The sequence below is a fragment of the Otolemur garnettii genome, unplaced genomic scaffold (genome assembly GCF_000181295.1).
Source record: "Otolemur garnettii isolate 467f Iridium unplaced genomic scaffold, OtoGar3 scaffold00014, whole genome shotgun sequence".
In the NCBI taxonomy this organism is placed as follows: Eukaryota; Metazoa; Chordata; class Mammalia; order Primates; family Galagidae; genus Otolemur; species Otolemur garnettii.
In genome coordinates, this window is record NW_003852409.1 from 3,068,515 (window position 1) to 3,082,714 (window position 14,200).

Genomic DNA, 14,200 nt, shown 5'->3' on the forward strand with positions numbered 1-14,200 from the left:
GAGGCCAAGAGTGGAGGCCAAGGCTCCAAGGGTGGAGGCCAAGCTCTACTGTCTTCCAGCCCACCAGCTCCTTTCCTTCCAGAGCTGGTCCTCAGGGGACTAGACTCTGAGGTTTCCATTTCTCTTACACAACCAGTCTCTAAGAGACAAACACATGATGAAGCATGGGTATGACTCTCATGCACATGCTGAGCAGCAATGTCCCTGCCGATGGATGTCTGGAGTCCGGACGGCAGCTCCCCTTTGGGGAAAAAAGGCAGGGGGAGGGGGCAGGTGGTGCCAGGAAGGGACAGGAAGGGCTTCTGGGATGCTGGCAATGTTCTGTTTCTTGATACAGATCCTGGATTCACAGTTGAGTTCAGTTTGTGCAAATCCATTGAGTGGTTGGTTCACTTATATGTATACATTGTTTTTTAAGGAAAATTATAAAGGAGCTGGGATTGCTGCAGATGGTGGGAGCTGGGAGACCTAAAGCTGAGCCTTGCTCCTCTGAGCTCCTGTCAGAGCAGCCCTGGGCTGAACTGGCTTCTCCCCGGGTCCCACTGACCGCATGGCTGCAGCATCCTCATCCTTACCTCCCTCGCAGCATGCCCCAAGGCCCCTTGCAGCGTTCAAGGTGGCACAGGCACACACCAGCTTGGCCGTGACTTAGGCAGGCCCCGAGTCTCTTCCTGACCCAGTTTTGGCAGAGCAAGGTCCCAGAAGGCCACAAGTCACCAGGGATATGCCTACACCAGACCTACCAACACCAACCCCAGTTTTGCCAGCCTCTTCTTTATCACAGGTTTACTCTGCTATATCCATGTCTCCCTAGCAGTATCCAGAGGTGAGCACGATCATCCAGCATAGGCCGATTCATTCATTCACTCCCGATGATAAGGACTAACATTTATTGAATCTTGCTATGTAACAGGCACTGAGTGCTTTATATGCGTGACCTCATTTGATCCTCACAATCCTAATACTATCCCCATTTTACAAAGGAGAAAACTAAGGTAGGTTCGCTGATGTTAAATAATGTAAACAAAATCATGCTGCTAGAACGCAGAGCAGCTGGGATTTGAACATGAGCTTCCAACTCCAGGGCCTCCCTCTTGGGCCAGATGCTCTGATACACTGTGGAGACACATCAGAAATGAAACAGTACACGAAAACCACTGACTTACACACCTCCAAAGGGAGAGTTTTATGGTGTGTGAATTATATCTCAATTTAAAAAGTCTGAACGGACAAAAACTTTGGTTGGGATAAATGTTTATCAGATCCCTTCCCCCTGTTTTTTCTGTTGTAGGCCACCTAACAAAAGTCAGATTATTCTCTTAGGCAAAACATAAAACATCTCAGATGTCTTTGTGGGCCAATAGAGCTAGCTATGAACTCCAGCCCTGCTGCCTAGGACTATGTCAAGAGTTTTGGTTTTCTGTGCTACAAGGTGGGGACAGTGAACCTGGCCTTGTCAGGTGGTTGTGGGAATGTGAAGGAGAGGCTGCACTTGGCAGAGAGCTGGCCCTGGCTAAGTCACGGCTGCTTGTGCTGCGCTCCATGAGGGCAGGGGAGTTAGCATGAAGTTGCTGACCATCCTGCAGCCAGGGAGGTGGCCGCAGACCCATCCAGGGGCTTCTCATCCTCCCTGTAGAGTCCCTCTGCCTCCTCCCACACTTGAGCTGGGGTTTCTGCCTAGGATTCCAGAGGAAGACGAATGCCTTTACTCTTCCCCACTGGCAGGCTCCCTCTCCGAGCTGACAGGGAGGGGATTCCTGAGCCAGGTCAGCTCCTCAGCTGTGAGAGGACACTCCCTTCCTCCAGCACTGGGGCTCTGGCTCACATCCAGCACTGTCCTCACAGGCAGCTCTGTGTCCACAGGGGCCACGTTGCTATGGTGATTCTGCTACCCACATGGTGTCCAGGGAGACAGCACAGTGTAGCAGGAGCTCTTTGCAAGACTTGCTGCAACCAGCACTGATCGGCTGGGAAGATTCTGGAAGGGTCAGAAGGATGGGGGATGGGAACTAAATGCTCCTAGCAGGATCACCGTGTGCACACGTCACACGTCCACATCCTCCTGTCCAAGTCATAACGGCCCTTCTGAGTGGAAATATGGCCTCTTTAGAGGAATGATTTAGTGACTGTCATGGGATTTGTCCTGAGGTGGTGTTCATGTTTTTCATTGTATTTAGTTTTGATATTGAAAACTAAAGGGAAAAAAGTGGCATTTCTATGGTGGCAGAACAAACTGTCACTTACACTATACCACGTCTGAAGCTGACCTCGTAGTCTACTGTGTCCCTGTCCTTTAAGATTTCTTACAGAACCTAGTGTGGGGCGTCAGGGAATTAATTACACTGCTACCAGGGAGGCAAGGTCCACACCCCTCGATCCACATCCCCCACCTGCACTCCCCTGAGATTCATCTCGTTGAATCCACTTTGCAATCCTGCCTGGGGAGTGTATTAAGCTCATTTTCCAGATGACAAAACTGAGGCTCAGAGGGGCTAAATCCCATGTCACAGTCAGGAGCTAAGAAGCACGGAGAGGGGATGTCAAACCCAGGCTGCCGTTTTGAGAACTGTGCTCCCTGCACGGTGTGGTTTGCTGAGAGCAGCCTTCTAGGTCCCAAGAGAACAGAATCTAAGTCACCAAGTGAAATTAAGCAGCCGACCCCTCTGGAGCAGTAGGTGGAATATGACCCAAAGTGCACTTATTAGGGACTAGTATTTAGACTCTAAATTCGAGAGCTTTCAGTTCCTCTTTCTTGGCAATGCTAAGAATTAATAAATAAATGACCCCAGCCCTAACCCATGTAGACATTGATGCTGACCCAATTCAATCCAGAGTAGTTAATCTACGCCTTTCCCCCGCAGTCATGAATGTGGGCTCTCCTTTGCGGAGCCTCTGAAACAGCCTTGACTGCAAATAAATTAATTCTCAGGGGTGGCGAGAACTGGGCCCTAACATCTTCTCGAGCCCTCGTGTTCAGAGCTGAGGCTGATTTGTAAAGCGCTTTATGATTTATTCATACTGCCTTCCCAGGCTTCCCAGGACAACCTTCCCCTCACACAAATGAGCGTGACTCCCAGAATAGAATGTCAGGCTTCATTAAAAGAAAAAAGCCGGGTGTGGGGGATGTCCCTTTTTCTGCTCCCTAGCCTGCGTCACCCTGCGTTTGTAGAATTCAGGTCAAACTTGAGAAAGCACCTGTGCTTTAAGTGAACAAAGCAAGATGTCAGGGGCTTCTTTCTGGGAGGGAGGGCCTCTCCTGCTGTGGGTCTCTCTGCTCCAAGGCTTGAACTCCAGTCCACCGGAGGCATTCTCAGGTGGCCAAGAGCAAGTGGCAAGGAGGTGAGCAAAGGGGCTGCTGAGGCAGTCAGGAGCCATGGTGGAAGCAGGGTTGAGCTCTGCTGCACTGAATTTTAGCTGGGGGACAGAGGCATGGCCCTCACCTCTCAGGTATGCTCCTTAGGAATCAGGGGGATATGTAAGTCAGAAGTCACCAAACTAACCTACAGTACCGTTTTCACTGTTGTGATTGTCATGGTGTCCTCAAACTTGGGAAGGAGGTCTAACCCCTTTGAAACACAGGTGGAAGAGGACAATCCTCCACTTTCTTGCTCCCTTAACTTTGTCAGGGGACCTTGGGAACAATCCCTTGCTCAGGCCTTGCCACTGCCCAGGAAAGTTGACCATAAAAATACTGTATGCCTAGAAAATTGATAGGTGCTGCAGTGCATAAAGGTCATGATGAAGCAAGAATATCAGAGACTTTATAGGCTTTACCCCTTCCCTAAAACCAGCAAGACCCCCATAGACTGCAGTCACCATTCTAGTGCCAGAGAGCCACATGCTTTAGGGAACAAACCCCACTAAATGCATGCCCGCAATGCAAGCTGCTCACCCTGGAGCAGCTCAGCTCCTTTGGAAACTAACTCCAGGCACCCTGAAGCCCAGGCCTTGCATCTCCTGAATTTACTTCTTAAACTTCCAGAAGAACAGAGCAGACGGGGAGGCAGTGTTGAGCATGAAATTAAAAACTCCAGGTGGGAAGAGTGAACCAAATGTGAATGGGGTACTGGGGTTGAACTGTCTTCGGGTCCCCCCTGGAGAGGAAGATGCCTATATACCCCAGTGACCTCATGCCCCCTCAGGTACTGGGGACTCTACCATGCATTCTCAAGGCTCTTCTCAATTTAGGATAAAGGAAATGTATCTGCAGACACCTCCCTTGCTGGACAGCTTACATGTACATTGAAGTTGCTAGTAACACGAGTATTTCTTGACGCTGTGTAATGATCAGCACAATTTAACCATCTGCAGGAATCAGGAATATGTCAGCACCTAGAATATAAGATCCCAGGGGCCTTCCCCCATTCCGATATGTTGTCCCAGAGCAGAGGGATCAGATATAGTCCTAAAAGTCCAAGGTATGGGTGGTGGTGGTGACCTATCATGTTTGGGGGATCCTTCCCTCATATATCTCTTGCTGACAACTTTTAATACATTCTCGCCCAGCAGGGGGTGACACTGAGATTTGAGAGCAGTGAAGGCAGTCTAAAAGCACTGTTCTGCAAGAAAGGGCCTACATCATTTTCAGCACCTTAAACAACAGCAAGAGAGAGTTGCTTTTGGGTTAATTTGTCAACACTGACCTTCTGACCATCCTCTCTAGTTCTGGTCCTACATGCAGGGAACTGGATGAATTATTGCATTTGGGACACTCAAGAGCCCCAACTGGCCAACACAGTTTTGACAGATCATAGTAGTCAAAGTCTAGAAATAAATCCCAACTAGCCACCTTATAAAAAGTAAGCGAATGAGACCTTCAGCCCAGAGTTAGTTCCAAGGCCAAAGAGAAATACGATAATAGGATTGCTAATTGTTGTTATATAACTTCCTTTAGAAAAATAACTAGGAGGCATTTCGTTGGTCATCAAAAGTTTTAAATGTTAACTTTCAAAATAATATTTTTAAAATATAGCAAATAAATTACACCCTCTGGAGCTTCCATAAATATATGCATTATCATGGGGATGACATAGCCCCCACAGAGGCAAATGTTCATTCTTGAATGTGAAGAAATATGATTCTTTTTATGTATAAACCATATATATATGTAAAGTACACAAGCAGATATTTAGTATATTTCTGGTATTAAGACTCCCTGGGGGAGATGGTTATGAAAAAAATGTGTAAAAAGGCTCCTTAGAAGGAATGAGAAAAAAAAGGTTTAAGAAACATCATTTATATAGAAAACAATGACAACTTTTTCCATATGACTCAACGTCAGCCAGGCGAACATCTCTCATCATATTCTGTGATGGTTTTTGAGGCAGGTGAGAGGATTTGTTCCTTCTTAAATGACCCTGACCCTTGACTTTGGGTGCCGAAGCCTTTCAGGTTGGTAATTTTTCTCCCTCCCTTTTCTTTGCCTCCCCTTCATTTCTCAGCAGGAAATCTGACAGTGGCCTGTTAAACCATAATTTTATAGGCAATATTTACACAGTTCTGGTCTGCCAGTAGCACTGCCCTGCTCTGTTGAGTTGTGGAACCACAGAATGGGTTGATTCCTGCCTCTTCCTGTATTTTCATATATTTCTGGGTTTGTGTCTGTGTGTTTGGTGATGGAAGTCACCACAAAAACTTTGTATCATCCCATTGGCATATGGAGAATGACTTACAGTGCAGAGTGTTTCAAAGGTCTTTTCAGAGACAAAGGATCCATCAAGGCCAAAGAGAAATATAGATGCATAGGAGAGCATCCCTCCAAGGATAATAAGGTTGTTCATATATGGACTTGACATCTTTATCAGCCTGAGGAGAGAAAGAAATAATAGATTTAACAGAACCGTTAAATTAATTTTTCTGTCAACAGGTACTTCCCAAATGCCCACTAAGTCTATTTTGTTGCCAGGGCAAGAGGGGGAGATAAAAATTAAAAAAAGAAAGAAAGAAAGTAAACCCTGATTTCCTTCCCTCCCCCTCTACTAGGGACTGTGCACCTTTCACTAAAGGACCCCAGACAATTATATATCTGTAATTGTTGATGTCCCTGCCTCTTCTGTCAAGTTCACTTACCACTTCTCTAGGGACAATTTTCATACCAGCTTTTTCATCTGTTCATTTTCGGTTTACACAAAAGCATTAAGTCGACAGGTTTTTCTGGCTGAGGCTGGGAACATACACCAAATTAGAGACTTCTACATGTAAGTTCAGTTTCTGCAGTGAGGGTGAAGATTCCCACACTGCATCCCCTGACTTGAGTGGATGATGTCAAAAAGGGCTACAGGCCACGATGAACAAATACGCACGCAAGAGAAAAACTCAATTGAATTCAAGATGGAGGGAGGGGCTTGGCACCTGTGGCTCAAGTGGTTAAGGTGCCAGCCACATACACCTAAGGTGGTGGGTTCGAATTGAGCCTGGGCCCAACAAACAACAATGACAGTTGCAACCAAAAAATAGCCAGGTGTTATGGCAGGTGCCTGTGGTCCCAGCTACTTGGGAGGCGGAGGCAGGAGACTTGCTTGAGCCCAGGAGTTGGAGGTTGCTATGAGTTGTGATGCCACAGCCTCTACCCAGGGGGACAACTTGAGGCTGTCCAAAAAGATGGAGGGGAGGAGGAGAGGAGGAGGAGGGAAGGATATATGGTATACACATATACCCACAATGTAAGGGTACATAGCACACCTCCTGGGTGAGGGGCACAATGACAACAGGGACTTTCCCTAACAAACTTTGCAATCTAATGGTTTGTAACTTTATATTAATCTGAAATAAAACAAAACAAAATAAAATAAATAAATAAAATCTTTTTATTTTTAAAAAGAGGTCTACAAGAGAGTATTCTGAGTGGCTTAGGAACTGTGGTTACCAGGCCGTGAATGAGCTCTCAGAAAGGTCAGAAAAGCTCCTGTCCTGTGCATAAAGGGTGCCACCCACTTGGGGAAGAATACTTCTTCCAGTCACCAGGTGACAGAGGCGGACAACAGGGCCTTCATCTCCATCCTTACCCTGCCTCCACCAGGCTCTTTACAGTCCCAAACTCTATATGCCCCTCTCCTTTCCTTCAGGAATCCTGCTGTGGCTCCTAGCTGCCCATCAGTCCAGGGCTGCATGAAGCCATCAGTGGGCTGGTGCTCACCTCAGAGGTGCCTGGCTTCCTCTGTACCCACAGTTTAGAATGTTGTAGGTTTTCGGGTGCCCACGGTCCACCTGCTCTTTTGCAGACTGTAATTGTGGACGACTGTTCCTCAAAGCTTTTCTTTTGCATTCTGCAGCTCTGTTAATCCTTCCTATTTTAAGTAGGTAATGTGTAGATAAGTGCTTAGTCCCTGCTACCCCACAAAAGTGCACCCTTGGCAAGTTCCTTTACTGTGGCTGAATTTCCTCACCAATAAACTGAGAGACTTGATCGTGTTGCCGAGAGTGCATGTGAGGGTGAGACAACTGAGTCCCTGGAGGTCCTTTTGTCAACCATGAAGTGCTAAGGTGTCTTCATTCTATGACCACAGCAGTCTGGGAGGGGAAGGGCTTCCTGGAGGAGGTGGGTCTTCAAGGATGGGCAACATTTAGGAAGACAGGAGTTGGGGGAAGAACTGGGAACCAGTGACATTTATTTCCTATCTCTCGGCAGAGTTTTTAAAAACCAAGCCAGTCAAAAAATTCACCGCATGCCACCCTCTTGGAAGGAAGGCTACCACGCCCCGTGCCAAAGGCAAACAGGTATGGTCGTCACTTAACGTTTGTATGGAATAGACAAAAGTCGCTTTAATTGTTTCGTATCACTATATGTGTTATTTGTGATAAATAAAATGATGGGAGAATAAAACTCTTTTTTGTTCTTCAGAAAGTAGGTTGACCTAATCAATTGCTACCAAAAACCCAACCGAACCACTCTCTCTCTCCCCCTCCCCTGCACACACACACACATACACACACACACACACACCTAGAGCCTCTAAGTTCTTCAAGTATAAGCAGTGGGAAAAATAAAACATGCAAACAAATAAAAAAAAAAAAACCTGTTTCTGTCAAAATTTGGCTTGTTCCTGGCAGGCTGTGAGGTCATGTAATGTGGTTTCTGGGGATGATGGCAGGGCTGTGATGCTGTGTGGGTGGTCACTGAGGCTTCCCCAATGACAGCCTTCTGTCAGGGCCCCGGCTCAGCCTCTCCTATAACAGGGCAGGGAGCTGGGCTCAGGGATTTGCTATGGAAACCGAGCAAGCTAGCTGCGCCTGGTCAACACCACCACTTGGAAGGTGGCCTGTTCAATCCGGGTGACCAGAATAACGCAAAGAGGAGTCTCTCTCCTCAGGTGAGCTGGGGCATGTGGTGGGGAAAAGAAATCAAGGCAAGAAATCAAGGGGACAGGCTCTGCTGCATGGGGACAGCAGCTCTGTCACCCAGCTTTCCTCTGTGACACATGAAAGGAGGGCTTTCCTGGGCAGTAATGTGATATACTCAGGGGAGTTCCTGTCACGGGATATATGACCTAATCCAGCAGTGAGTCCCAAAAGTGCTGGGGAAGGGGGCAGAGATGTTTGGGGAATTCCATCTTCATGTCTCTCCTCCTGGCCCATCACAAGCACAGGAGCACACCCAAAGCTCTGATGAGGCCCATGGACTTGCACCCTTTGATTCTATTTAACTCAGCTTTCCCCAGACTTATTTTTATTTGACTGCACTCCTGTGCATCTGTACCTGTGTGTGTGTGTGTATAGTGGCTGAGTAACACAGTCTGGGAAACTCTACCCTAGAACCCTCTGTGCCCCGTGATGCTCATGAAGCTGGAAAGCAAGTGCCAGGGAGGGCATGGTGGACTTACTTCTGATTCCGATTCTTAATGTTGAAGAAGAGAAAAGCACTGGCCATGATCATTCCGAGGATGGTGAGGGCTGAGAGGATGCTGTAGAGAGGTAGGGAGATCTTCCGGAGTTGCTCCAGGATGATGGTCTTGTCCTTTGGTGGCTCGGACCCTAGAAGGCCAAGAAGACCACATCAGCGAAGCCCAGTGCACAGCTACTCCCCAGGAACGTCTCTGCCTTGGTGTCCCCAACACACAAGCTCTGTGCAAAGCACATCTGTCTGCTGGGTGAGCTGGATCTGGTGGCTAACCAGTCTGCCCAACAGGGAGCCTGGGCCAAGAGTTATTTCTTTCTCTAAATAGAATTAATAAGGGATTTGTGATGCATTTAACAGCCATTAGAAGACTAGAATTTGATGTGGTCTAATTACATTGGTGAAAACCATCACCATTTATCACCAAAGGTAACAAGGGCTTGGAAGGCACAGGGTTGGGTGATGCAAGTGGGTTCCACTGGGTGCCTTGGGGAGTGAAGAACTTGGCCTCAGATTCGAGGACTCCGTTCCTATATACATATGATACCTGATCCCTTCTCAACAGGGCAGACGCCTTGCCTGTCAGTTCTGTGGTGATACATATGTGCTCTAGCTGCAGAATTTATGCTTCAAGGTCATTATGTTACACCTTCACTATCTGGCTTTTCATTTACCTAAGACTCTCTGACTGTGTGAGGGAGGCTCTCCCTTCCCCAGCTACTCCAGTAGCTGGACTGAAACTGTAGGTTTCCACTTCTCCTCATGACTGCGGAGGTGCCCAGCTCCTTCTTCAAGGGCACCAGGAATGTGGGGGGCCCCTGGGGGTTTCACAGCAAATGCATCTTTCTACACAGAGGCAAACTTGTCCCGGCTTAGTTTCAGCAAACACAGGCTGGTCTGGGATGAGGGATGCAGGGACTCCCCTGTAGCTTCCTGCAAGGCCCCTCTCTCTTAGTGGCAATTTCAGGTCAGCTTTCTGCCGTCGAGTTGTGAAACCTTAGGGCTTTTCTCTTCAGGGGGGAAATGGAGAATCAGCTAGAGGCCAGAAAGGGCCAAGCCCAGAAGCCCTGGGAGCATTCCCACCCCTCCCCTACTCCCCACCCCGACCGCTGCCCCATCTTAGTTATGCCTCAATTCCCAAGAGATAACGGAGAGTGGGCAGATGTGGCTGCAGGGAGTGAGAACTCCCCAAACATTTGGGTTTCAAACACTTTGCTAGCAAGTTCGAATGTGTTTAGAAATATTCAGTGGATAAAAAAAGAGTTTGATCCATCTAAGAAATCTAGGGAAGTTGCCAGGTTCAAAAAAAAGGCCTTAAGCAATTCCATGTAAAGTAACATAAGAGTGAGGTCAAGGGCTGAAAGTCAGGGCTTAAGCAGACACAAGGCATACTATTCCTTCTTCCAGAAGTGAAAGCCCAATATCTTTCCTACCCTTTCCCCACCACCTGACCACATGAGGCTGGCTCAGGAAGGAGCATCCTTTAGGCTACCAAATGCAAGAGCAAAGCTGGGAGTGCCCATGAGTTCTTGGCTAGAAACAAGCCCCTCTCTGGGCACTGAGAAAGGAGGCTGAGGTCCAAATCAAGGTTAAATTTCTACTAGTGAGTTTGGGGCTTGATGCACAGAAACCATTTACAAAAAACAGCATCTTCTTGGCCAGGTTCAATCGCTCACTTTTGCAATCCCAGTACTTTGGGAGGCCAAAGTAGGAGGATTGCTTGAGGTCAGGGGTTTGAGACCAGCCTGGGCAACATGGTGAGACTCATTTCTGCAAAAAAGAAAGAAACTAGCAAGGTGTGGTAGCATATGCTTGTAGTTCTAGCTACTTGGGAGGCTGAGGAAGGAGGATCAGTTGAGCTCAGTTGAGGTTGCTGTGAGCTATGATGACCCCACTGACCTTTAGCCCAGGTGAGAGAGCAAGGTCTTGTCTTGTCTCTGGGTAAGGGGAAGAGGAAAAGAAAATTGCCATCTTCTCCTTCCCACTCTGCCTTCCCTCCCCGCAAAATGGTGCCTCCACAAGGTGCATCTTAACGGAGATGATATGGAGTCAAGTGCTAATGATTTATCAGAAGTGTTTACAACAGCAGCAGCCCTGAGTTTTCTTGCTTGCTTTTCATCTAGTCTGTTCATTCATTATTCATCAGCATTAATGACGATTCATCATCATTAATAATCACCTTCTACCTGTCAGGCCCAGGGCTGTGCACCAGCGATACAAAGATGAAAAAGACCTAGTCCTTTCCCTCCAGGAATTTACACACTAGCCATGGAAAAAGAAAAAAATGCACAGTAAGTAATCTCACTGAGTGCTTAGCACAGGCTAAGCACTTTATAGAGATTTTCCCAGTTTTACCTGACAGCCTCATGGGTAGATAAGATTATTCCCATTTTACAGAGGGGGCAATGGATTTCTAGGTGTTAAGTGGCTTTATAGCCAGTAAGTGCCAAAGTTGGCAGAATTTGAACCCAGACCTGCCTAATCCTGCAACTTGTGCCCTAACCACTCTGCAAACCGCCTCTAGGGCCAGTCAGGTCCAGAGGGTGTGGTGACTTTGGGGACAGGCAGGCCTGGGCATACAGAAGGGAGCAGAGGGCAAAGTCCCCAGACAGGAGGTGATGTGGGAGCTGAGTCTTGGAAATGAGTAGAGTAGTTGGCTGTTCACCAGGAAGACAAGTGTGAAAGGACATTATGGACAGAGGGCACAGCAGAAGCAAGGGCATGGTGTATTTCAGCACATATGAGGACTTGTGAGCAGTTTGGTTGGGGAGATTTGAGAGAGGCAACAGAGAGGTGGGCAGGGGTCCCTTCATGGAAACTTTGGGGCCACATGGGGACTGTGCAGGGCTCTGAGCAGGGTGGGCCATCTTAACCTGGCATGAAAGCAAGGGTATTTGGGCTGCTGAAGGCAGATGGACTTGTAGGGGTGAAGGCCCACTGGGGCTGGTGTAGAGGTCTGGGTGAGGGAAGCTGAGAGCTGAACCCAGGCCCAGGTGTGGACAGAAGACCAACCCAACCCAACCCAACACTTTTCCAGAGGAGGATACAGAGTTAAATTTAGCTAGGACACATTTAAAAAGAATTACTCTTGGCCATCTAATGTTTAGACACCTTGGTGAGCATTTCACATAAATTCCAGTGAGCTATCCCAGAGGTGGCTCCCATGTGAGTGACCAGGGCCCTGTACTCAGTGAGTGAGTGTACTGGGATGCTCCTTAGACCTCATGAGGCCAGGGACTCTGAGCTTGTCCCCATATACAGACAACGTCCAGACTTGGAGTGACTGAGCAGCCCTCTGCCTTACCTTGGAACCTGATGGTGTCGTTGATCATCTCCAGTGTGTCGGCCACAGCGTTGTACTCACCTACCTTCACCTCTCTGCTGTCTGTGGGTAGCAAAAGGCAGTGTCCAGTTAGAATGGGGTCCTGGTGTGTGTCTGGGAGCTGCTCCTCTGCAGGCCCTGGCCATATTCTTGCAGGCTATTTTTTCCCCAGTCCCCCCTTCTAGTTAGTATCCCCAACCTGATTGGGTTGAGACATCCTCTCACACCATCTCCCAAACTCGTTGTCTATCTTTGCTGCACAACAAAGGATGGGTAGCCCACTCCCCAGGCTGGACTCTGCCTGTTACCAAGTTCTTCCTGGCCACTCACCTGCTTATCTGGCTTTGACCTCTAGGACTACACAGACCACTTCTGCTCCCACCCAAGGGCAACCCCAGAGGGTTGCCCAACAATACAAAGATGAAAAAGACATAGTCTTTCATAGTCTCAGAGAGAAAGACAGATCGCCCTCTGGGACCAACCTCCAACCCCTCCTTACAGAACATAATTTCTATCTCCCACCCCACCTAGGCTCCTCTTTGGGCTACTTCCTACAAGGTCACTGTCTTTCTGATAGAGTGAAGACTAAAAGATTGGCCAGTGCACTTTAGGTATGATTTGGTCAGCAGCAAGTAGAGGGGACTCTCCCCTCCCTCATTCTGCATGCCTAGTTCATTGTTTTGGTCACAGTCAAGGATAAAGATGATGAGGACTGGCCCAGGGTGGTGGTAGGAGAAATGGAGAGGTGGCTCAGATTTGACAAAGGGTTCTTTCTCCCAGATAAAATCAAGACAACTGGGTGATCAAATGGAAGATGAAAAATAGAGGCAGCAAGCAAGTCAGCTGAGATTCTGGTGGGCGTGATGGGGGCTTAGGTGCCACTCCTTGGAAGGGAGGACCCAGAAGAAGATATGGAGGGGAAGATGACAAGTTCTGGCTTGAACATACTGCATCTGAGGATCATCAAAGTGGAGATGCCCTTGAGTCTGGACCAAGGGAGAGGTGCAGACAGGGAGAGGAGGCTTGGGACCATGGGCAAAGAAGCTGGGAGTTGAAGCAGGTGTCAGGGATCAGACCCCCAGGGAAAGAGAGCCGTGTGAGAAGAGGATAGGACCTATCTCAGGCTCCAGGGGAGCTCCAACCCCTGGGGGTGGCCAGGAATGAGGTACTGGGAGAGAGTGGACACCTCAGAAGCAAAGGAGCAGCATACTTCACAATGGGCCTGGCCAGCAGTGCCATCTTAGGAGATGGATAAGCTGCTGGAGCCAAGGGTCAATTGCTTTGGCATCTAGGGGGATACTGGTGACTGCAGATGAAGCAGATTCAGGGAAAGGTAAGGGTTAGAGGTACAGTGCTAGAGGTGGGGCATGTGAGAGCAGAGAGCAGAGCCCCCAGGGCAGAGCAGGCTTTGACAAGGTTGGGGAGCAGGTGGAGAAGGGCCCCAGGCATTTATCAACCCCCTATAGGGAGCCTGGATCTGTGTTGCTTTATGGACATTTTCTCATTTAGTTCTAACAGTGTGTGGAGCAGGTGGGCTCAGTTCGTACTTGAAGATGAAGAAACGAAAGCTCAGACAGGTTGTGGCTTTGCCCAGAGCCCCACTGGTACTATGGACAGAGCCCAGATTCAAACCCTGGATTTTCTCCACTGCCCACGCTCTTCCCTGACATGGGGGTTTGCCTTGATGGGATCCCTGAGAATGACAGTTCTGTGCCAAGATGCCCACTCCACTGGCCACCTGTGTCTCCTGAACATAGGAAATACAGAGAGGAGGGTCCACCACCCTCAAAGAAAGACCCCAGAGGTGTAGCTGGATTCCATAATGCAACATGCCCAGAGGTTACGAAGGGATTCCAAGTGTGCACCCAGAGGACCCACCTGGGGTTCTGGCTCTGACTAAACTTCTTTGCAGAAACACAGATGCACTACTGGGCCCTTCTGAGCATTCAGGAAACGGAACAGGGACTCCCCTGGGACACTCTCTCCCTGTGTTACTTTGACTGTGTGAGGGAAACAGGGTCTGTAAAAGTCACTTCCTTCTGTCA

General features: G+C 48.4%; 1 protein-coding gene across 1 annotated transcript in view; it reads right to left on the reverse strand.

Annotated features, from left to right (window-relative positions):
- GABBR2 (gamma-aminobutyric acid type B receptor subunit 2) overlaps positions 1 to 14,200 on the reverse strand; it is a 375,939-nt gene that overhangs the window by 88,315 nt on the left and 273,424 nt on the right. The window contains exons 9-11 of the mRNA XM_003785363.2: positions 12,138 to 12,218; positions 8,820 to 8,970; positions 5,673 to 5,805 (exon numbers count right to left, since the gene is read on the reverse strand). Coding sequence (XP_003785411.2) covers positions 5,673 to 5,805; positions 8,820 to 8,970; positions 12,138 to 12,218 — 365 coding nt within the window. The remainder of the gene's footprint in view (positions 1 to 5,672; positions 5,806 to 8,819; positions 8,971 to 12,137; positions 12,219 to 14,200) is intronic.